Raw genomic sequence first — 24,182 nt, forward strand, 5'->3', positions numbered from 1 at the left:
ATGTCCAGTACAGGCCAGTACAATGCATTCAATTAGCAATCACTGACTCGTCTATTAGGACGGCAATGCTACACAAATTAATTGTGACTTTTTTTCTTCTTTCTTCATACCTATTCTCCCCCTCTCCCTCTCTTGTTCCCCCACCCCTCCCCAGTGCCTTCATTTCTTTATCTTTCTTTTCTTTCTGTCTTTCTCTCTCTCCATCTCTCTAATGCCCTCCATCTGTGTTGGCCTGAGTACTCACTGAACATCATCATGCAGGTCTCGTCGTTGAAGGGCGTACTGTTGGAGTTGAGCAGGGCCTGCTTGAGCTCCTTCTGGTTGATGTAGCCGCTGTGGTCCGTGTCCACCGTGCTGAACCACTGGTGTGCCTCTGGGTGTACTCCTGGGGGCACGTTGCCTAGGAGGAGGAACAGGATGCGTACCACTTCATTATGTTTCCCAGGTAACAAAACACGTGTTCTATTCAAACATTCTACTCCTGGGGTGTGTTTCCTAAAATGCAATACAATGCAATGCAATTTCTCATTGCCAACCAACTAAGTTGCTAACAGGTTAGCAACTATGGGTTTTGGGAAACGCACCCCTGATCGTTATGGTGCATACAATCAAGCCTCTCCTCTCACTCTGAGCATCACTTGGTCATGCACTACATTGAGTTAACTGAGACAACTCTGTGTGAAGCAACTCAAGGGTCCTTACACACTCCAGAGCTGTTTGCTGACTACGGAGCAGGCTCTTCACTGTGCTCAAGAGCTTCTTACTGACATATTACTGCATTACACTGGGAGCAGGGGAGGCTGCTTATGAGCAGGTTCTGCCTGAGGGGACAAGAGGAGAGGACATTTATGTTCACCCTAAATGACAACAGCAGGACACACACACGGTGCGCACACACACACACACACATGTGTACACCAAAGGGTGGCTGTGTCGTTAAATGATGTACCCACACACACACGCACGTGTACACCAAAGGGTGTGTGTGTTGTTAAATGATGTACCCAGATGGGCTCTGTCCGCTGTGGGAGAAAGATAAGGCCATTAGAGAGAGACAGATTATGACTCAGCCTGTGGGGCACAACAAGCGAGCACTGCACGCGCGCACACACACACACACACACCTACACACACACCCCACCACCACATCCCCTCTTCTGTGCCCATCACACACACATACCTACACACACACACCCCACCACCACATCCCCTCTCCTGTGCCCATCACACACACACACACCCACACACACACACACCCCACCACCACATCCCCTCTCCTGTGCCCATCACACACACACACACCCACACACACCCCACCACCACATCCCCTCTCCTGTGTCCATCACACACACACACACACACACACACACACACACACACACACACACACCACCACCACATCCCCTCTCCTGTACCCATCACACACACACACACACACACACACACACACACACAATAAACCTGCTTCTGATCTGCATCCGTCACTATTACACCTGAATGTTAATGCCTAGGGACATGCAGAGGCGTAAACTATTCATTTAAACTTAACAGGAAAACACACAACAAGGAAGTAAACATACAAATGAATGGTTTATTTGTAACTCAAAATAAAAGTTCAAACAGATGGGGAGTCAAAATACCAGTCAATAACAAAACTAAAAGTAAAACTAAACACACAAGCAAACAGCCTCCCGATAGGGACTTTAACTGCAGGCGCCCACCCTGGGGTACTCCCCACACCATCACATCCATAGATATTAGAAAGCTAGATACCGCACTGGGCTCCAGATCGTACGTAAATAGCGACGCCATCTTGGTGGGGGCAGCAATCACTGGAGGCCAATGGAGGAGCACGTGACTCTGACTGGAAATCAGACAGGTGACTCTGACTGGACATCAGACAGGTGTCTCTGATTGCCGGCAAGTGTTGCCCATAGACAGTAAAGGTGTTGTCCCCAGCAATATGGCGGCCACGTTCACGTATGCCACCTAATAGAACTCGACGGACAATGCGGTAACTAGCTTTCTAATATCTATGATCACACCCCCTTCACTTCATCTTTCATAATGCTAAGCACACAGCAACAAACCAGCAGTCAGGCGTCTAACAATCAGCTGATGAGAACCTGTGTCCCAAACCAGCAGTCAGGCGTCTAACAACAGCTGATGAGAACCTGTGTCCCAAACCAGCAGTCAGGCGTCTAACAACAGCTGATGAGAACCTGTGTCCCAAACCAGCAGTCAGGCGTCTAACAACAGCTGATGAGAACCTGTGTCCCAAACCAGTTAGTGTGCAGTGCACAACACCGTTAACAAGAAGCAATTCCACTAGTTAAATGTTCTGCCTTTAACACCCAACTCATATTTAACTAACCTATAGCTTCTACTAATACAGTGTTGAGGGAACCGACTACCTCATCACCCATTAAACACACAACTCACATTCACCTAACCTAGACCAATGCTAAATTATTTTTTAAGTAAATGAAAACTTGATTTTGTAGTGTACTGATTTCGAAAACACAAACCCAAACTTTTCCACAACTGGGTAGGTATTGCGTCTGCCACTAAGTCTCTCTCTCTCTCAAACTCACACACACACAAACATTATGAGTTTTACAGGTTCAAGGGTACAAGAAACACCATGCTTCCTAACTGCTGATATGGAACAAACACACACACAAACCAACATCCTCCACACATCTCACCCCCACCTGCTGGTGCCTGCTGTCCGTAGGGTCCCCCGTGAGGCTGTCCGTATCCTCCCCCGTACGGCGCTCCCGGTGCCTGACCGCCTCCATACGGCGCTCCCGGGGCCACCCCGCCCCCTGGGCCGTACTGTCCACGCGGAGCTCCGTAGGCACCGTAGGGCGCTCCCGGGGCTGCCCCTCCTCCGTAGTGCCCACCATGCTGGGCTGGTGCGCCCCCGTACCCCCCAGCGGGACCCCCAGGTGGAGCGCTGGCCCCATAAGGTGCCCCGGGAGGGGGGTGATGCTGAGGTCCACCACCTGGATAGCCCTGTGAGACAGAAAGCACGACATGCGAGACTGAGTTCATTTCAATGTGAATATAACTTGACTTGGCAGTTGGCATTCAGAGGGTGCACTTTAAGGCGCGATCAGACAGGAGGCAGCTTGACGCTTGTAAAACGCGAGGTAGGCTACACTACGTTTTAATCGAAAAAGGAATGACGTCGGGCGCTTTTCCGTGAGTTGAACTTTTTCAATTCGTGGCGCTCCGGGCGAAGCGCAGAAGGCGCACAAAACGTGAGGCGCCCAGTGCGTTACTGCCCATATAAAACAACAGAAAAGGACGCCTCTCACTGCAACGAGTCTCTGTAGCTATGTGTCTGGTGGTGCAGTCCGTTTATAGATGTTGCTAACGACGGAAGGACTGAAAACAAAAAACACGCAAACGTCCATTAGTATAAATCATCAGTAAGTAGGCAACAAGATTTATGCACTTCCAAAACATTAGCAATCATCCTCTATAGCTAACTCCTATTCCGACACCGCTAATGACGTTATAAAGCTCATCTAACTTATACCCTCGATAACACAAAGACAGAGTCGCTATTTATAGACACATAGTCTAACAGTTTACCAACGTATCGATGTTTTAAATCTTAAGTGTACTGTTTATAGTTCGGTAGCTAGGCTAATGCAAAGCTAGCATCAGTAAAGCTTAACAAGTTTGCTAAAAAACAAAAACGTGAACATGAGTCGATTTAACGTGAACACCAACAAAACCGACACTAGACAAAGACAATCCACAATTTCAAACATAATCACAATGAAAACATATAATCAACACTTAAAAAATGAATACCCAACCCGGAAACTACCTGTCCGTAATGAAAACTCATTTCTCTAAGTTCTTCATTCGCCGTTCACCAGTATATATACAAGCCCGCCTTTCGCATGCTGATTGGACCAAGTCAAACTCAATCAAAGCTGGACCTCTCTCTAAGCTCTTTGATTGGTCCAGCAGATCGGAAAAGCTGACGCATTGCTGAATGACACACACTGTTTGTTTGCAATGGTTTTTGACAGGGGAAGTATGCGGTGACTTATCTAGGGAGTTTGCGTTGCACTCAAACAATTATCTATAAGTAGGATACACTCACTAAGAAAAAATCTCCTATTTTATCAAGTAGGCTGTGTATTAGACAGCTACAATCTGATATCAAAAATATATTATACCATGAACTGTGTATAGGAACTGTAGCCTGACCACCAAAAAACAATGCATAGGCCTATGGTTGACTTTTTCCTTTTTTCATGACGGACATCAAGTCTGATTCCGCTATATGATCCATGATCATGTAGACTGTGTTGATATGCTGAAGTAAGAAGTAGACCTACTGATCACCTGTTTCAGATAAGATTATGAGGAGTGTTCTTATCTGGTTTATCTTCATGCTATAGCCCAAACATGTGGGCTATAGTAGGCTTAACTTAATTGTCATGTAACATGTCAAAAGTCTACCAGCCAACAAGTTGTGTGGAACTCCCACGTTTATGTAACTAATGGAATGCTTTCTATTGCCACTCCTTCAGTTTCCTAAACGTAATAGCCTATGTTGGGCAATCATTACAGGTGTGTGTGTGTGTGTGTGTGTGTGTGTGTGTGTGTGTGTGTGTGTGTGAGAGAGAGAAAATATTTCGTGTTGGACCACTTGTTTTGTGTTTACCCATTAAAGACTCAATAGCAGTTTTCTTTACAAAATGAATATTTATATAGAAATAGAAACTGTATTTGTAGACTTTGTAAAATAAATTTGTTTACCATAGTAAATCAAAAGCAAGTTTTGTATGTTCATATCATTTCTGTCACTAGATGGCAACATTAATCTTCTTCATATTCAAATAAAACCACTTCAGATGTAAAAAAAAGACTCGTAAAACATTCAAGAATTCATAAACAAACTAGTTGACAAAAAACAAACAAACAAACAAATAAAAAAAGCTAATACTTTACTTGGATGGTGCGCCCAGATCATTTGTTAAGATTCAAGCTCAAGCTGCCTGAGGGGACAAGAGGAGAGGACATTTATGTTCACCCTAAATGACAACAGCAGGACACACACACGGTGCGCACACACACACACACACACACACACACACACACACACACGTGTACGCCAAAGGGTGGCTGTGTCGTTAAATGATGTACCCACACACACACACACATGTGTACACCAAAGGGCTCAGCATGTGCAATTTTTGTTGAATATCTAATCTGAGCATCTGTAGAGAGTCTGTGGGCAATCTGTCCTAGTAAAGTGTGAGCAAAAACATACATACATACATACATACATACATACATACATACATACATACATATACATACATACATACATACATACATACATACATACATAGATACATACATACACACAATAACAGATTACTCAAGATCAGACTGTTTCAGTTGTGTGCGTTATTTAAGCTTCTTTAGTTAGCACCTTCCTCCTGGTCCACAGGTGTTCAGCCTTCTCCTGCAAAACATTCATTCCTTTAAATATGATAAAATAAAAATAAAATAAAATAAAATGATAATAAAGTCCAGTCTGAGGCATGTAATATCCTGACTGAACCCTGTTGTCTGTGGCACCTTCATATCAGTGTTTGTGTGTCAGTTAAGAGACCTTTATTCGTCTCATCATTCAGTATTGCTGATTTTGTTTATATATTGTGTGTGTGGGTATGTGTGTGTATATATATCGATAATCATATATATATATATATATATATATATATATATATATATATATATATATATATATATATATATATTTATATATATATACATATATATATAATCATATCACAGATGTATATATATATATAATCATATCACAGATGTTCAGATGTATCGTGTGTGTATGTATGTAGTGTGTGTGTATCGTGTGTATGTATGTAGTGTGTGCAGTGGTGAAATGTAACGAAGTACAAGTACTTCGTTACTGTACTTAAGTACATTTTCCATGTATTTGTACTTTACTTAAGTAGAATCTATAGTGCGTACTTTTGACTTTTACTTTGTTACATATTGCAGAAATTACCTGTACTTTTACTCCGCTGCATTTCTACAACACCATCGTTCCTTTTTACATTACATTTTATGATAATTTTTTTTTCTCTTTGACAAACACGTTTGTTGTCAGTACTTAAGTACTGAGTTTCAGTACTTCCTCCACCACTGAGTGTGTGTGTTTTGTTGTCGATTATGATTTGGGGTTAGGAGAACATGGCTAGACCGGGGACCTCCACTTAGCGGAGAAACCTGTTTCATCGTCCCTTCAATGGAGGTGAGGGTCATCTCCAGTCAGTAAAAAGTCCTCTCATTGTGACAAGTGCAGGATTGAGACAGAGGCCCAAACAAACACAAGGACCACCTGTCCGGTCCAGAAAGCAGCTGTCTGTTGGATGGATCTGAGCTGGCCTGGAACCTGCCCCGTATCGGCCCCGAATGCGGGTACAATCCGGGCCAGATCCACCCTGATGCCAGGCGCCATGTGGTTTAGTTCTTCCCCTTCTCCGCTGTGGCGGCGGCCTCCTCCTGCTTGGCGTTGTGGAGGTTGTGGACCGAGGTTCTGGACGGAGCTCTGGACGGGGGTCTGGACGGGCCTCGGGAAGGGGCCCTGGAGGCGGTTGGGTCGGACCGCTTGTACCGAGTGGTCCTGGGCGGTGCGAGCTCGCCGAGCTCGTGGCTCTCAGCAAACATCTCCTGGCGGTTCTTCTTGTGCTTGACGAACAGTTTTTGGATCCTCTTGCAGATCAGGTAGACCATCTCGCAGATGCACATGGCCACACAGACGCACGCCGACACCACCATGAAGATCGTGAAGATCTTCTTCTCCGTGGGACGAGAGATATAGCAGTCCACCACATTCGGACACGGCGCCAGCTTGCACTTGGAGAGTTTGGGCATGTCGTAGCCATCGTAGATGTGATAGAGGATGTAGAGGAAGCCAACGTCAAAGCCGGCCTTCAGTATCAGGCTCAGCAGGTACGTCCACCACAGGCCGCCGCGCTTCTTCCCCGGGTTGGCATACAAGTGCGCCCCCTTGTGGCTGGTGGTGTACCTGAGATCCTTCTGCTCGCGCCACTTGACGTGTCCCACCACCAGCAGTGACGGGCAGGTGACGAAGATCAGCTGCAGGGCCCACAGGCGGATGTGGGAGATGGGGAAGTAGTGGTCGTAGCAGACGTTGGAGCAGCCCGGCTGCAGCGTGTTGCACACAAAGTCCTTGTTCTCGTCGCCCCACACGCGCTGGGCGGCCACCACGAACACCAGGACCCTGAAGACGAACACCATGGAGAGCCAGACGCGCCCAAACACGGTGGAGTACTTGTTCACCCCCGTGAGGAGGGACTCTAAGGCCCCCCAGTTCATCTTCTCGGAGAGATGGTCAGGGCCTGACTACACAGGAACCTGGACGTGGAGATCTGGAAAAGAAATGGACAGATTGGTCAATGTGTTTGAAAGAAAACAATCCCTATCTCAGTATCTCAGTATCTCCATCTGATTTCCATTTATATTTTAAACATTGCATTGACGTGCTGTTTTTGTTGTCAAGTCAAGACTTGACTTGACTTGTTTTTGTTGTTGTTTCAAAAGCATTCAGAAAAGTGTTCTATGAACTAAGACGATGAGCATTCTGTATACTCTTTCGGTCAATCAATTTTGCTGTGCTCCCACGCTAAAACTCTCTTTTCGACTTTTATAAAAACCAAACTGCTCTGTTTCTATGGCTTCAAAACAGATCGATCCCAAAAGCCTCCCACACCCATTCTTTTGTTGCAACGCTGTCCTTCAATATTTGTATAGGTCTCCCTTTCTTTCATTGTAAGTAAGCCCAGCTGAATGAGCCACTGAGGGATGTTCTCCCGGCGTGCAGTGTTATGTAGACCGACACTCTCCAAGTCCATTAATTGGGTGTGTAAAAGGGTGGGTTAGCAGAGGGCAAACACACGACACAATCGCTGTGTTTCTGCATGGTAAGCCATTCATTCATTCATTCATTCATTCATTTATTCATTCATTCATTAATAACTCAAATTGCGCGGCTCAATCCCAAGCTGTGTGAAAGGAGACTAGACAAGCTAGCGGAGGTAGACAAGGTTGTGTGCCAATTAAATCTCAGGGACAAACTGAATATGGGAAATGTATTGTTTTCTGTTTTATTGCCTCTATTTCTTCAGTAGCCCTATGTGCTTAAAGAATTGGGATTAAATATATACCGGTAAACTTCCTAGAAATACACAACGGCTGCAATTTGCCTTAAGAAACAGGGACACTGCAGTGCAGTTTGTTCTCATTAATCTCCTTGGGCCGGCATTACAATATTGTGATTGGACATTGTAAGTGGAAGGTTGATCTGCACACAGTTTTTTTGCTCCAGAAGTAAATTTATTTACTTAAAAAGGCAACGATTCGATGAAGATCCTAAGCGATCAAAACGTTGCCTTTTTAAGTAAATAAATTTACTTCTGGAGCAAAAAAAACAGTGTGCAGACCAACCTGATACCTGATACAATTGTCTAGCACCTGTGGAAACTTTTTTTGGATGTGCGCACCACCCCTCTTTTTAAGACGTGTTTAGACATTGTGTCATAGCTGTGTGGGTGTTCTCTGCCATCTTGTTTAGGTTAACGAAGAGCTGTTTTGGTTGAAAACTGGTACCAAAGGCCTCATTCAACCAAAGAGTCTGTTTCATATGGGTCTAGCTCTCACTGTTCAAGGGCCATTCACAAGGGTTTCTAAGTTTTCTGAAATGGACTAGGCAGTCAGTCTTTTCAGATTTACCCTGGAAAGCACCTTTGAACTGTTTCCCCTCCCATAACCTTATTTCGTTACCCCACAAAGAAGAGCATCTCCTGTGCATATTTTGGGCAAGTTCCGGAACATTCCCGATAACCAGATGTCATTGGAAAAATTCAATTTAATTTCTGACTCGGACAATACTGACCAATGCAAAGCCATGCAAATGCTGTTTTTAAAGCAACACCAAAGAGTTTTTTTTTGTACCTTAAAATAATGTTTCCAAAATCGTTTCAGTGGTTCATCAACTTGTAACAGAGTGAACGGCACTTCTGCATTTGCTTCACAGCCCTCTATCGGCTATAACCGCACTATGTAAGTTTGCCAGATCGGGTAGCAGATCTGTAGTTCGATGGAATGAGACATACAAAATTTGAAACTACAAATTTGACTTGCGTTAGATGTCGCAATACATCGTACTTTCATAAATCATGCAACATATTCTACCTTGTGTAACCCAGGTTTACAAACTAACCTATAAGAACCCAAAATAAGATGAATAATAATAAACATCAAAACAGTGTTTAGTTTATTGATTTATATTTTATTGAAACTAAGAAAGAAATGACAACAGGAAATATGCATTGCAGACATTTGATTAAGAAGTGAATAAAAATGAACTCTATAGCTTTAAAATAGTTTTAATGAGTAGGAAAATGTTAGAGCTCCCTCTACAGGATGTAGTGAGAGAACAAAGGAAATCGAAACTTAACTAAGAACTCGTCAGTCCAGAAAAGAAAGAGAACGAAGACGGAGGGAAAAAGAAGCGCTGAGAAACGATAGAGTGAGAACATTAAAAGAAACCAAATGCGACTAAACGACTTAGTTAAAGTCAGTTAAGGTCAAGATTTAAAGTATTATACTTTCAGATACCGTTTGTGTGAAACGAAACGTGCTGTTTAAAGCTACAGCCTTTTATGTTTTTTGTCTATTTGAGTGCTAGCTCCAGAGTATATAGCCTGCATCATTACTGACTAGCATATCTGTTTTGAGATATTTCTTTTGAACTTCATCAGTTTTCACAACGTCAGTTTTCAGAAAAGACTTTATTGAAGATTTACCTTTCTCAGTTTGATTGAACGACACAAACTTTTATTGCTTTGAACTGAATGCTTTGTCGGACATGGACAACACATGTAACGACAACAGAAAAAGACTTTGATAGAAAACCGAACCTAACGAACTGAGAATTGACTGCTACTTGAAAAAAAGATTGCTTTGTAAATGTCAACTTGCTTGTATTTCTGTTACTGATGTTGAATTGCTCCACATGTTCTATGTGGATTTGAATGTGCATTTTGATTTGAGGTATTGAACTTAAATTTGAGGTTTAAATCATTCCAATAACTTGAATTTAAAACTTAACTTTAATAGAGAATTTAGCTTACAGTAAAATATTCAATTAGTTTTTCTACAAAATAGGAAATTAAAAGACAAATAAATCGTTTTCTTTAAATAGGAATGAAACTAGAAACAAATAGGAAGTAAGTAGAAATTCAACAAAGTGAACTTATGCTACTGATTGAAAATTTAACTGAAACAGAAAGGTTTTTGATTGAATGATTATCTTCTGAGCTTTTGTACCTATGTATATAATTGTAATTTAACTAAAATTCTAAACCTGCTTTAACCCTGTGTGCTTGTGTTTTACTCCCTCCTGAAAAATACCTTAGATCTTCTGATGGCCCAGATTTGAAGTTAGTCTATTGTGTGACAATCAGTTGCACATTTAATGTAAACAAGTGTTACAGCGGACATTGTTATTTGCAAAGCCAATGCTGGATAAACAAATAGCGTGCGTGCGACAGAGGGAAAGTTTTTTGGTGTTGCTTTAAAGGGACACCAGGCAACGTTTTCGTGTTAATTAATCATCTTCGTAAGTCGGTATATGGTTAAATGACTCATTACGGGGCGAATGAAGGATCTCTCGCCCGCCCCTACTGCCTGTAGGAAGAATATCCCACTTGCAAGTTCGGTGTATCCCACCCGCCGACCGAAGCAGGATCAGTTTACAGCACAGAGGCAGGCTAACAAAACGCTAGAGATTGTTGCAAACGTGTGTATAATGGCAGAGCCGGCGAAGAAGCAGCGAAAACCCTTGACGGAAGACGCAAAGAAAAAGAAAAGAGCTTCAGACCGAGCGAGGGGGGAGTTTCATAGAGAAAAAGCATCAGGCTTGCCTGGTGTCCCTTTAAAAGCAGAGAGAGTGCCACAAAGCAATGCACGGAAATGTAATCTCTCCAGTCGGTGGAAAAGATGCAAAACTGATATGTTCTGACTGAAATATCCCTCTGAAATGGGATGAAATGAAGTGTCCTCGGGCTCCGTGGTTGCAGCCAAGACACCTTAGAGACTTTATCTGAATGCAGTTACCTTAAATGTGCTCACTGAGACCCCAAACAAGTCTGTAACTAATAAAGGCAAGGCACTCCTAATCCGGTCATTCTTGATCAGAGATTAAAAAAAGGCAGATTTCAGGGTTTGTTTGTTTGTTTTTGGAGCATACTGGAATGTGAATAAAAAACACTGTATTTCTGGGATCAGCCCATACTTGTTCCATGTTTTGCATTTTGTCTGTGTGGTAGAGCCGAGCTGAGCCTCGTTTTATCTGAAGTCTCCTGTCAGATGCTACAGCTGAGCTGAGTGACTGATTCCATTGTCTCTTTAGCCCACTTGATTTATCGAGGTCTTACAGCAGCATATCTAAGCATATCCATCATACTATTCAGTTACTTGAACTTGAATGTCAGTAAGGGGATCTCACTTTCCATTGCTAAAAATCAAACGTAATCACCTTAGTGCCTATTCATCTGTCATTCATCAGAGGCTACGGGGCGACAGTGCATTAGGAGCAGTAATGGATGTCTGGTGACAAATGCACGCATCAGACTTCTGACAGTCCACTTGCCCCCAGAAATGTCACCGTAATGCTGGACACGTGTGGACCAGAGGCATGGCTCTGCAGGTCTCCCGGTGGGGGGAGGGTGAGGAGCTAATTTATTGACGGCGCTGGCACTTAGCGTGCCTTTCATTCTTTAATTTCTTCCCTTCCACTTCTCTCCCACGCTAATGGTGCGACGCAGGAAAGGTCATTTCTGAGATCACACGCCACAGCCATGACAGAACCAATTACACGGTCGCAGAGGAAAATAAAAGAAGAAAAACAGAAAAAACAGACAGATTATCTTCACTTGGCACCAGTCCACTGTTCACCTCTCAAACATGCTGTACATAGTTGAGGTCAGACTTTTTGTCCCTCTTTCGTGACGTCGACAGAAGGAAACGGAATGTTTCTTTTAAAATAGTTTTCCGCATATTTCACCCTTGACAACCATTTTGTATTCACATTTATTGCACTGCTTGTCCAGGCAAGTATGTTAATCTATTTTTGTAGATGGGAAAGAGATGCTGTCATTTGGTATATCAAACAATAGGGTCAGTTTTAAAAGATTGATCATATGCCTCCCTACTCGATGCCTAGGCTTTCAGGAATAACAATTTCGTTGGCTTCGTCAAAGCCTTCCTCTGTCTGTGGCCTACTTCTAGCTGTGAATAAAGTTATCCAATTTGACGAGCGAGTGTGCAGGCACACAGATAGTGCTCTGTTCATAACGCGGGACATGGCAGAGACTCCACTGCCATGCCCTGCTCTTTAAAACACTTAGCAAGACAGGGCAGACAGAGGCATAGACTACTAGGATGTGCCATTAGGCTACATTATTGTTTGTTGGCTTATTTTTGAAAACAACCGGTGAGAGTACCTATGGCAACCAGTGAGAGTACCCTCGGAGAGTACCCTAAGTGTAATTTCTGTTTTTTGGGGAAAATATTTACCATGACGACACATAGCATCCATGGTGAAGTAGGCTACTTAAGGCATGCTTTAAATTTCTGCCTGTAGCAGTAACATTTACACTGATCTTCAAACCCCAATTTATATTTTTTGTTGGGTTGAAAATAAAGTCACAATGAAATATTCATTCCTTACCTGTTGAAGCCGTGAAGAAGATGAAATCAAAACCAGCTTTCGTGTTCCTATCATGTATGCATTGCAACAATCTGGACTAACCTGCTAGATAGAGTTTTCTGATTTAGCCTCGCCTTCAGGGTGTGTGCGTGAGTGACAAAACACGAGTGTAGGTGTAGCCTAGAACCTCCACTGCTTCAGACAGTTAGGCAACCCTAGGCCTGCTCCAGCTTGCTACGTCTACATGGAATCAGCTCTGTTAGACGCTGTTTTTTCTTTTCTTTTTCAGTAGTGCGTAGAAACCTCGCAAGGATGGCCTCATTGCTCAACCGTAAGAGTGTGTTATGATGGAGCATCCGTGTGTGTGTGTGTGTGTGTGTTATGATGGAGCATCCGTCTTTGATTGCTGCGTTCACAATCAGAATACAGCTTAGCTCTCAACAGCTGCATGGCCCGACTTGCTGTATGGCCCGACACACACACACACATACAAACACACACACACACAAACACACACACACAAACACACACAGAAACACACACACACAGCTGCATGGCCTGGCTCCAGCTCTCCATGCGTTTTAGCACACTGATGTCAACCAAAGCAAACATCCCCACCAGTTTGTACAAACTCAGAGCACATGCAAGAATGCCGTTTAGAACCGCTCCTACTCCCTGTTCCATTAGAACCAAACATATAGGCCAGTGTTTATAAACAGGTCTGAGTCATGCCATCACTGATCTCAGGTCAGAGACCTCTCCCTCCCCCAGACAGCTTTCTTGATGAGCTGAAGGCTCCTCCCTGATGGAGTCTGGTTGTTCAGATGTCCGGTCTTGCTGGAAGAGATTTGTAAAAGGGGTCTCAAGCTAGGATTACAACATGAACAAGTAACGCTGTGAGGTAGATATGCAGACTGTGCTCTGTGAGGCTGAATATGTGTGTGTGTGTGTGTGTGTGTGTGAGACTGTGTCTGTCTGTGTCTGTCAATTTCTCTCCCTCTCTCTCTGTCTGTCTGTGTGTGTGTGTGTGTGTGTGTGTGTGTTTGACATTCTGTCTGTATGCGTCACTGTCTGTTTCTCTTTCCCCCTCTCTCTCTCTGTATGTGTGTGTGTGTGTGTGGTATTAATTTAACTAGAATCAGTACACATAATCAAGTAGTTTCCTCATTTCTCTAATAGACTAAACTGTGGTATAGACTAGCAGAGGTAGTATAGACTACAGTATGCCAGCAGAGGTAGTATAGACTACAGTATGCCAGAGGTAGTATAGACTATAGTATGCCAGAGGTAGTATAGACTATAGTATGCCAGAGGTAGTATAGACTACAGTATGCCAGAGGTAGTATAGACTACAGTATGCCAGCAGAGGTAGTATAGACTACAGTATGCCAGCAGAGGTAGTATAGACTACAGTATGCCAGAGGTAGTATAGATTATAGTATGCCTGGGGAGTTTTGTCGTGGTCATATTTCCTATTTCTCTGCTCTCAAAACCATCAGCCCAAAACACTGCAGACTGATATTGAAAATAACGAGACGGCACATCAAAGAGAAAGAGAGAAATAATCAAGATGACAAACAGAAACCTTTACATACTGTATGCTATGACTCAACCAAGACAAGACAGAAGGCATCCTCATTTCCACCCCTCATATAGCCTACTGAAAAAACTGGCACATTCTCAGCTAGCCATTCCTGGTTATTTCACCACCACCTCTGCTGAGCTAAAAAAACCTTGGTGTCATGGTCGATTCTACCCTCTCATTTGATTCACACATCAATCACATCACCAAAACAGCCTTCTTCCACTTGAAACACATTTCTAAACTCCGCCCCTCTCACCCCATCTGCCTGTGAGACTGTCACTCATGCCTTCATCACCTCCAGGTTAGATTACTGCAAGACCCTACTCATGCCTTCATCACCTACTCATGCCTTCATCACCTCCAGGTTAGATTACTGCAAGACCCTACTCATGCCTTCATCACCTGCAGGTTAGATTACTGCAACACCCTACTCATGCCTTCATCACCTACTCACCTACTCATGCCTTCATCACCTCCAGGTTAGATTACTGCAACACCCTCATGCCTTCATCACCTACTCATGCCTTCATCACCTCCAGGTTAGATTACTGCAACACCCTACTCATGCCTTCATCACCTACTCATGCCTTCATCACCTCCAGGTTAGATTACTGCAACACCCTACTCATGCCTTCATCACCTACTCATGCCTTCATCACCTCCAGGTTAGGTTACTGCAACACCCTACTCATTGGCATCTCATCCAACAGATTAAACAGTAGTGTTAATTTTGTCAGACGAGACGAGAGGAAATATGTTCGTCAACAACCTTTTTTTTCATGACTAAGACAAGACGATGACGAGACGGCAGTAATGTCCTGAAACACTGACTAAGACTATCTTAAGATGCATTATTGTTGACGAAAAAAGACGAGACTAAAATGTTTTGCATGAAATAAAAACTAAGATAAAATCTCTCTTCATTTTCGTCTACAAAATGAGAAGACAGAATATCTAGCTGTTACGTTTTCAAAATATTCCGAATGAGTTCATACGCAACAGCTTTCCTGTAGGCTAGTCTACGTGCTGTTGCTGCAACCCTGTGGCTGCAACACGAAACTACATGGAACAAGAACACTGGAGATTTTCTGCCAGAGTTAGCAAGCTAACTACCTAAGCTTTATGCCACAATGCTACATACCCAGAAGTTGAAGCTTCTCTCATACAAATTAACATCCCCCAGAATGTCCATACGAAAATGTTCATCATGTAATCTCAACTATTTAACTAGTTAGACTGATGATGCAAAGTTTGCTAGCAAGTAAGCTAATATGGAAAGTTCGCTAGCAAGTTAGCTATGGCTAAGATGGAGAGTCTGTTTGGGGAATGTGTTGTGTTTGGGCGCATATCGCCGTCTAGCGAGGCGGAGTAAAACATTAATACTTTGGTCTACGACAGTGTTTCTCAAACTTTTTCAGTTTCAGGACCACTTAACTAACCCTAGCTAAAAAAAAAAAAGATTAGACCTACTTCAACAGTAGCCTATAATTAGTCTACACTATAGGCCTACTCACTGAACCACCTTGCTTATTGTCTTTGCACTTTGCTTATTGTGTGGATTCATACTGTATGATTTAAACTGGCATATCTTACATAGACAGTGTTGCAGAACTGTTTTTACATACAAGTTGGTTCAATATTGCAAACAACTCAACTATATTATATTTTACCACGTCTGCTCGCGGACCACTTGGGATAGTTTGCGGACCACCAGTGACAGTGGTCCAGTCAAATCTTTTACTGTCTATGGTCAAATCCCAGCCGAGCTATAACTGTAGCTTGACTTACCTGTGCATGTAAACATACTGACTGACAAAAAATCAGAATGAGTAATTATAACAGACGAGTAGCCCTGTGGACACACAATATTGTTGGAAAATTGAGATGTGTGAAACACTATTTGACTCAAATGGTAATCAGAAATAATTTGTTATAAAAAAAGACTAAAATGTGTTGACTAAAACTGACTAAGACTAAGATACCTTTAGTTTTCTTTTGACTAAAACTAGACTAAAATGACGAGACTTTTAGTCGACTAAAACTTGACTAACAAAAATGATATTTGAATGACTAAATATGACAAAGACTACAAAGGACATTTTGTCACAAGACTAAGACTAAGACTAAATTAAAAATAGGCGACAAAATTAACACTATTAAACAGCCTACAATATATTCACAACTCTGCTGCTAGGGTGCTCAGCTGTGCTAGGCTATGGGATCATATCACATCCCCTCCATCCTCCAGCAACTACACTGGCTCCCAGTTCAGTATCGCATTCAATATAAAATCATTCTCCTAGTGCACAAATCTCTCCACAATCTGGCCCCTCCCTATCTTTCAAATCTCCTACACACCGTTCCACACTCTACACTCCACAGATGCCCATCTCCTACCAGAGCAGATAGAACACAGGACCAGAGCAGATAGAACACAGAACCAGAGCAGATAGAACACAGGACCAGGATAGATGGAACACGGAACCAGAGCAGATAGAACACAGGACCAGGATAGATGGAACACGGAACCAGAGCAGATAGAACACAGGACCAGGATAGATGGAACACGGAACCAGAGCAGATAGAACACAGAACCAGAGCAGATAGAACACAGAACCAGAGCAGATAGAACACAGGACCAGGATAGATGGAACACGGAAACACAGCAGATGTTCTCATCAGACCTGTTTTTGACTGCTGAAACACTGGTCTCTGATGACTAAGGACTTAGGTGAAAACTAGCATCTGGGGATTTAAATTGTGACAGGTGAAGGCTCAAGCATTCCTAAGTAGGGTTGGTTATCATTCCTCTTTCTTGTAAATTTATTTTCTTTTCCTCTTCCTGACATGGGCACGCCCTGTATTCAATACAAGGGAGGAGACAGAATACAAACTGAGGCGGTAAGGAAACAGAGTGGAGAAGTGGAGGAGAAAGAAAGACAAAGAAAGAGAGAGAGAAGAGAGAGAGCAGGCACGTGCAGAGAAGGGGGGCTACAGGGGCTCCAGCACACGCCCTTTTGCCCCTTTGATGTCCAAGTGCCCTTTTGACAAGACCCGTTTTTTACTTTTTAAAATGTTTAATACTTCCGCTAGTTCCAACGTGAATATTCGCTAAAATGTCTCATTAATAGTTTGTGAAATTAGAAATTTACAAAAATAAAAATGTTCTGTGTTAATTGAAATGCCTTGCGGCCACCAATCCGTGACGTCATACATTCAGTGAACTCTCAGAAGGTGCACGCAGGCACAGTGCTGCAGGAGACGTTTGGGAGCACGGTAAGGTCACTTGGCAGTTATAGTCTGGTCAGTTTGGGGCAAAAGATGGGGTCAAGGCTGCAAATCATGATTAACATTTGAGCCAATGTTTTTCTGTTCATTTAGGGCCCAATAAAGAAAAAAATGCAAGAAGCCCAAAAAATTAGGTGGGGTAAGGCCCTGAAACGGCCACGCCCACTTTTTAGACCTGAAATTCTGTATCTCAGCTCCTGAAGGTTGCAGAGTGTGATCGGGCTGGCGTTGCGGTGATGGAAACAGGAGACAGTGGTGATGTTTCTCAAAAGTAGCCAGGTTTTTATTTCCACCTTAGCAGCTGCATGCATGAACCAGTATGAAGAAAAATCGGAAAAAGAAAAGAAAAACCAAACTCCAAACAATAATCTCAAATCAATCAATGAGCTTCCAAAATATATCCAATCGACTTTGACAACCCTTTTCAATGATGGGGCAAACTGCTGCAAATCACAGAACGAGTGTTAGGTCTATTAGCAGGGGCTATCACTTGCTCACCTCAGACCATTCTACCTCCTTCTGCCTTCAACCATAGTCCGACCAGAGAATTTACCTCTGCCGACTAAACCAATGCACAATCAATCAATCAATTAATTAACAAAATTTATCTTCTCAATATAAATATCCATTAATACATTCCATACCATAAAACTCACAGTTTCATAACAAGGGAATCTTATTGTATCATTTCATAACCTTAAACACATCATAAATAACCAGAACGTCCCAAACACCCCTCTTGTCCTGCACACTTGACCTCTGCTTGTTCCGTACGTCACACTCCACGACCTTATAATGTTTCTTGCGACTTTCCGTCGGGTCTTTTCTCCGTCCCCAGACCAGGAAGCGCTATTGTCCGACACAATGAAAAGTTTACTAAATGTCCGTGTTCCCTCAACCTTCAGTTGGCCACCCTGAAAGTAAGGCTTATTGTCCTGTATGCGTTTGTGGTTTGCAGTTGCTGCAACCATGCTGGATGCCGTTCGTGTTCGTGTGTGCAAATAAAGTGTGTTTGTAAATCACGTTGTCCGATCTTTGTATTTAGCTCCCGTATGAAATAAACTGTAGCCGTAACGGGCAACCGCACCGTTACACAGAGAGTTGGTTTTCGGCTTAAAAGATGCGGAAATGCCACATTTATATTAGTGTTATGAAGAAGCATAGGCCCTAAAACCTTTAATTTCTGAGATATTCGTGAAAAACCTTTTTTTTATCACTGAATCAATCAGCGCCCAAGCCACCTTTTTCTGTAAATCTACTCATGAAAGCCATGCAGTTTGTTTGGGCAAAAACTCTAAATCTACTCATTGGGCATACTAGTGCTTAAGTTGATTATGGCTCTTTGTTAGATGATGACCCCAACAACCTTCTAAGAAACAATGTAAACCAAGTGAAAGTCCAAAAATTATAGGTTTTTGTAAGGTGACGGCAGTTATCACACGTGATGAAGACCATGGAGCGACTGGTTTTGGGGATACTCAAACCCCAGGTACGGCATGCACTAGACCCGCTATAGTTTGCATACCAGGAGAAAGTGGGCGTGGACGATGCCATCACATATCTCCTACACAGGACGCATTCTCACCTGGACAAGGGGAAAAGTGCTGTGAGAATCATGTTCTTTGACTTCTTCAGTGCTTTTAACACCATCCAACCCCTCAGACTTGGTGACAAGCTCCTGCAGATGGGTGGGGATGCTCAAAATATCCTGGATTGCAGACTACCTGACAGAGTGGCCACAGTTCGTCAGATTGAAGAACTGCCTCTCTGACACTGTGATCAGCAGCACCGGAGCGCCACAGGGAACTGTGCTCTCTCCAGTCCTGTTCACCCTGTACATGTCAGACTTCTGCTACAACACAAAGTCATGCCACATGCAGAAGTTTTCGAATAATACTGCAATTCTGGGGTGTATCAGGGATGGACAGGAGGAGGAATACAGGAGCCTGGTGGAGGACTTTGTGCAGTGGTGCAAACTCCTACAACCTACACCTACAACTCAACACTGCTAAGACCAAGGAGATGGTGGTGGATTTCTAGAGGTCTAAGTCCGCTCTGTTGCCAGTCACCATTGAGGGGGTCAATGTGGAGGTGGTAAACACTTACAAGTATCTGGGGATACACCTGGATAATGAACTGGACAGGTCAGTCAACACTGAAGCACTCTACAGGAAAGAGCAGAGCAGGCTGTACTTCCTGAGGAGGCTGTGGTCCTTCAATGTCTGCAGCAAGCTCCTCTGGATGTTTTACCAGTCTGTTGTTGCCACAGCCTCTGCTATGCAGTGGTATGCTGGGGAGGAAGCACTAAGAAGAGGGATGCTGGGCGACTGGACAGGCTGGTAAGAAAAGCTGGCTCTGTCGTGGGAGCTGAACTGTAGTGCACTTTAATATCAGACAAAAGGACCCTGAACAAACTAATCAACGTCTTAGACAATGACTGTCATCCACTCCAAAGCAGAAGAGCTTGACCAGTTGGAGACTACGCTCACTGCCATGCACAACTGACAGACTGAGGAAGTCATTTGTCCCAAGGGACATACAACTCTTCAATGCTTCACAAAAGGGAAGAGAAGAGATTGGCTTATCTGCTTAGTCTATCTGCCTCTCCACCCTCTTCTACACTTTTATGGCCTCCTATAACAATGTTGTGTACGGACTGTCCACTCACCCACGATGTTACTGCTTACACTGTCTACACTATTTATGGGCTATATTAGCCCACATGCACAACCCCTCCCTCCACTGTGGACTGTGGTCTAACTTCATACTTGACCAAAGGCTGATATCCTATTACTTCAAATCACTTCCTAACCTTGCACTGCTGCTATAATTCTTATTCAATTCAATTCAACTTTATATACAGAGATACAAAGTGCAACAGAAAGACAAAAAAAACACAATACAAGGACAGACAGGACCATTATGAGCAATAAATTAATAGGAATGTAAATAGTGCTGTGTTAAATAAAAATAAAGTGCAATGAAGTCCAAGTTTAAGAGTTATTTAGGAGGGCTATTGCCTGGGGGAAAAAACTGTGGCGGTGGCATGATGTTTTGGGCAGAAAAGATTAAACAGACTATTGGCTATGACCATATTTACATTTTCTCTTATACTGTCCATATAATAATACTATAACTATTACTATGCTTACATTTATCTCTTATATTGTCCATATTTAATGCTGGTCTCTTATATTGTCCATTTTTATTGCTGGTCTCTAGACTTTATCCCTGCACTGTTGCACTTATTTGCACTATGACACACACCTCATAGAGCACCTTACCATTGCATATTAAAACACAGAGTCAGTCCCTGCCCAGTCACGCAAGAGCCTCATGCTTAAACATCCTTCGTATATTCACGTGGATCCTTTATTTAGTATCTTTTACTGTCCTTATTAGTGGATTTGTTATTTTATCATCCTGTTTATGTGTATGTTGTGGTGTCTTAAGCTACTGGGACCTTGAATTTCCCCTTGGGGATCAATAAAGTATCTATCTATCAATCTATATGTACAGTACCTTCCTCCAAGTTCCTGTGGTGGATTTAAAAATGAAAACGTTGCACACTGTGCTTTCATTTACATGACATTTACATGTCAAGCACATGCCAGTTCAGTCAAATGGGAGATCATCAAATCAGGGAAAAGCAGAACTTCACTGATTTTTTAGTAAACGAGTTAAACACAAATATAGTCTGATAAACAATACAATACTAGCCTAGAAATCTAGACGCACCCTAGCGGCAGCAAATTACATTTGCTGCCAGGGCTAGTCTAGCAACTCTCCGTTGGCTTGTGAGCTCGAAAAATTAAACTTCTATCAGGCCAATCAAATCGTGTATAGAGTCGTTAGGCGGGCTTAACATAATGATTGATGGCAGAGTTGCAACGGTTGGGCTTGAATTCCCTGCTACTTGAAAACAAATAAGATGGATGTTGCTGTTGGCGAACAGTGTGACACGAGTTAAGCTTTTATTAAGTTGGCAAAAGTTTGAACTAGCCAACTAGCTCCGCTGGTGGGAAACGCATGGGACTCATAGCGCTGTCCTATTGCGTGCAGAGGGAATTTGAAAGACAACCGATTATCCCGCCCCTCGGACTGACCACTGCGAACGGTGAGTGCCCAGACCCTACATTTTAATGTGGGTCTGGCTCGTCAGGCTAATACAATACAGCTGTTTCAAACAAAAATTCAACAGTAGAGGTCAACTACATTTCTTCTATCCCAGATTCATCTGATCCATCCAAGTAAATTAGTAACTCAGAATAAATTCCATAGATTTAGGTGGTTCTCAAAGCTAAAATACAGAATTTTGCAACAGTTTAAGTTTAATTTTTTGCATCAATATTTAAAATAAATTAAGGTCATTTAGGGAGTTTGGTGCTTCATAACATTGATATAAGATGAGATTCATACCAAAACCTAATATGATTCTCTACAACCTTCAGGGGCTGATACATGAAACGTGGCCTAGGTGCACAATACAAAAACTAATTTTTCGTGAATATCTCAAAAAGTAAAGGTTTTAGGGCCTATGTTTCTTCATAACACTAATATAAATGTGGCATTTCCACATCTTTTTAGCCGAAAACCAACTCTCTGTGACCTTCAGGGGCCGAGATACAGAATTAGGCTTAGAAGTAGGCTATCAAACCCGTTTTAACCATGTCATGGTCCATCCATTTCAATAATCTGGCAGCTTCGAAAATCTAAGGCTGAACGTTCATAACATATTCTGTTTAGGTTACTATGTTATAGTAGCTTAGGTTAATAGACATAGTTTATAAAACAGAGTAGGCAAACCTTTTCTGAATCGTCATAAGCCGACGACATAGGCTACTGTTGTTCAGCCTAGTTGTTTAACTAACCCAACTAACCCCAGGCTACATTACGCGTCATTTCACTCAGTGGCCACATGCACAGCACGTGAATCTGCAAGACACCAGCTTGCTAATGGTGGTAGTTTACTGTGATAAACATTACAATTATAGCCTGACAAGCCAGACTAGGCAATAACATATTTGCTGCCAGGGTGCGTCTAGATTTCTAGGCTATTAAAATTAGCTTTGAATTTAATCAATAAGATGTAGCCTTGTAGCCTATGATCTCTGTGTAGACAATAGCCTAATGAAAACCGAAAAGACCTATCTGTCTGTGCTAGGGCTGGGACAACGCGTCGACGCGTTTTCACAAAAAAAACGTCGACGCAAAATATGAGCGTCGATTCGTCAAGCATAACGTGTGCTGCTAAATATTTTTAATTTTACACCTTCAGTGTTTTCCATACGTTGACTGTGGCTGGGCACCACGAAATCACCACCACACATTGATGTTCTATGTTGTAGGCCTACTATTTAAATTAAAGATAAGAAAATAATTTCATTGAGCTGCACTTTTTACTACGGGCCTTTCCTCGCCCCGCCCGCTCTCTCTCATAACGAGCCCGCTGCTCCTCCTCTGCATGTGCATTTAACAAAATATTCAGGGTTGCCAACTTTAAGTGTTTGACTGGAGTGAGATTTTGTCAAGTCATAGTGCATGTGTTAAATTTTTCCCTAAACCTAATTTTAAAAATGTCTATCCCCTGACTTTTTTGCTATACAGTATAATCCCTGATTTATGTTTTTTTTTTTAAAAAACTAATAGAATGGAAAAGTTTCTTCAAAATGTACAATTAAATTATTGATTGCACTTGAAAACAAGACCAGTGTTTTAACCCCGTGGCATGGAAGGATTATGAGCCACTGGGCCCCTGGGCACAGACATGAAAAGGGCCCCTCTGCCCACCTGAAAAAGGTAGTAGCTCAGTAGAAAAAATTTAAAAATAACCCCTTAAATGTTGACTTCTGGCGAGTTTTGTGGAAAGAAATGGACAGATTGAGACTTATGAATGTGTGTATGAGTGTATGTATGTATCAGGGATGGAAATAGCCTAAAATATTTTTTTCCACCTACCATTGTGGCTGGTGGATTCCAAAGTCTACCAGCCACTAGAGATACACTAGAGATGAATATTTGATGAAAAATCATGACCAAAATGATCACGGTTATTGGTATTATTGCAATATGATTAAAATGTGCTGACTTTTTCTAAACCTACCATCAATGTTGGACAGAACTCATAATTGGCCTGCCCTTCATGCCCTAGCAACAAATCTAAAGGTCAACAGAACAGTGTCATAAAAGTGGTGTGGCTCCTTTAAGACCCAATCCACTGGTGTGAGTTCTGGAGCCATCCAACTTTATCTAACTCTATACTATCCTACATTATCTGATTTTAATATTATGTCTAGGCTATATTTAACATTTAACATTTATTTTCTATTTGGCCTGTTATGAAATTATGCATTGACCAATATAAGCACACTTCTTTAAGACACTTAAATACATGCATGCTTAGCATTATCTTAGTATTTAAGCGCAGTTCAGTTTTAAGACACCTAAAGCCCAAAATGGACACAATATAGAAATTTGCTACCATTTCAAAACCGGATTACTCTGGAACAGCTT

At 42.5% G+C, this 24,182-nt stretch overlaps 2 protein-coding genes across 4 annotated transcripts in view; both read right to left on the reverse strand.

Moving 5' to 3' along the window:
- The window catches only part of pef1 (penta-EF-hand domain containing 1), a 9,436-nt gene extending 5,571 nt beyond the window's left edge, over nt 1-3,865 (reverse strand). Inside the window, exons 1-3 of one of the 2 annotated variants that reach the window (XM_076301145.1) lie at nt 3,845-3,865; nt 2,715-3,018; nt 245-400 (exon numbers count right to left, since the gene is read on the reverse strand). In XM_076301145.1, the coding sequence (XP_076157260.1) occupies nt 245-400; nt 2,715-3,018; nt 3,845-3,865 (481 nt within the window). Of the gene's footprint in view, nt 1-244; nt 401-2,708; nt 3,019-3,844 lie in introns of both variants that reach the window. The other variant, XM_076301144.1, reaches the window with a different exon arrangement.
- Nucleotides 2,933-12,924, reverse strand: LOC143140336 (gap junction beta-4 protein-like). 2 transcript variants are annotated; one of them, XR_012990636.1, is made up of 3 exons: nt 12,818-12,924; nt 4,981-7,454; nt 2,933-3,018 (listed from the first exon to the last, which is right to left on the reverse strand). XR_012990636.1 is itself a non-coding variant. In XM_076301143.1 (2 exons), exon 2 carries the CDS (start codon nt 7,399-7,401, stop codon nt 6,526-6,528), a length of 876 nt encoding a protein of 291 aa, XP_076157258.1. In that variant the 5' UTR covers nt 7,402-7,454; nt 12,818-12,924; the 3' UTR covers nt 4,727-6,525. The 2 variants fall into 2 exon arrangements, 1 of the variants encoding a protein (XP_076157258.1); XM_076301143.1 differs by lacking the exon at nt 2,933-3,018 and having other exon boundaries at nt 4,727-7,454.
- Nucleotides 12,925-24,182: the final 11,258 nt, after the last annotated feature.

This window comes from Alosa pseudoharengus, unplaced genomic scaffold (genome assembly GCF_046254945.1).
Source record: "Alosa pseudoharengus isolate Yale_2024_CS ecotype anadromous, Long Island Sound unplaced genomic scaffold, YU_APseudo_1.1 YU_APseudo_1.1_scf_23, whole genome shotgun sequence".
In the NCBI taxonomy this organism is placed as follows: Eukaryota; Metazoa; Chordata; class Actinopteri; order Clupeiformes; family Clupeidae; genus Alosa; species Alosa pseudoharengus.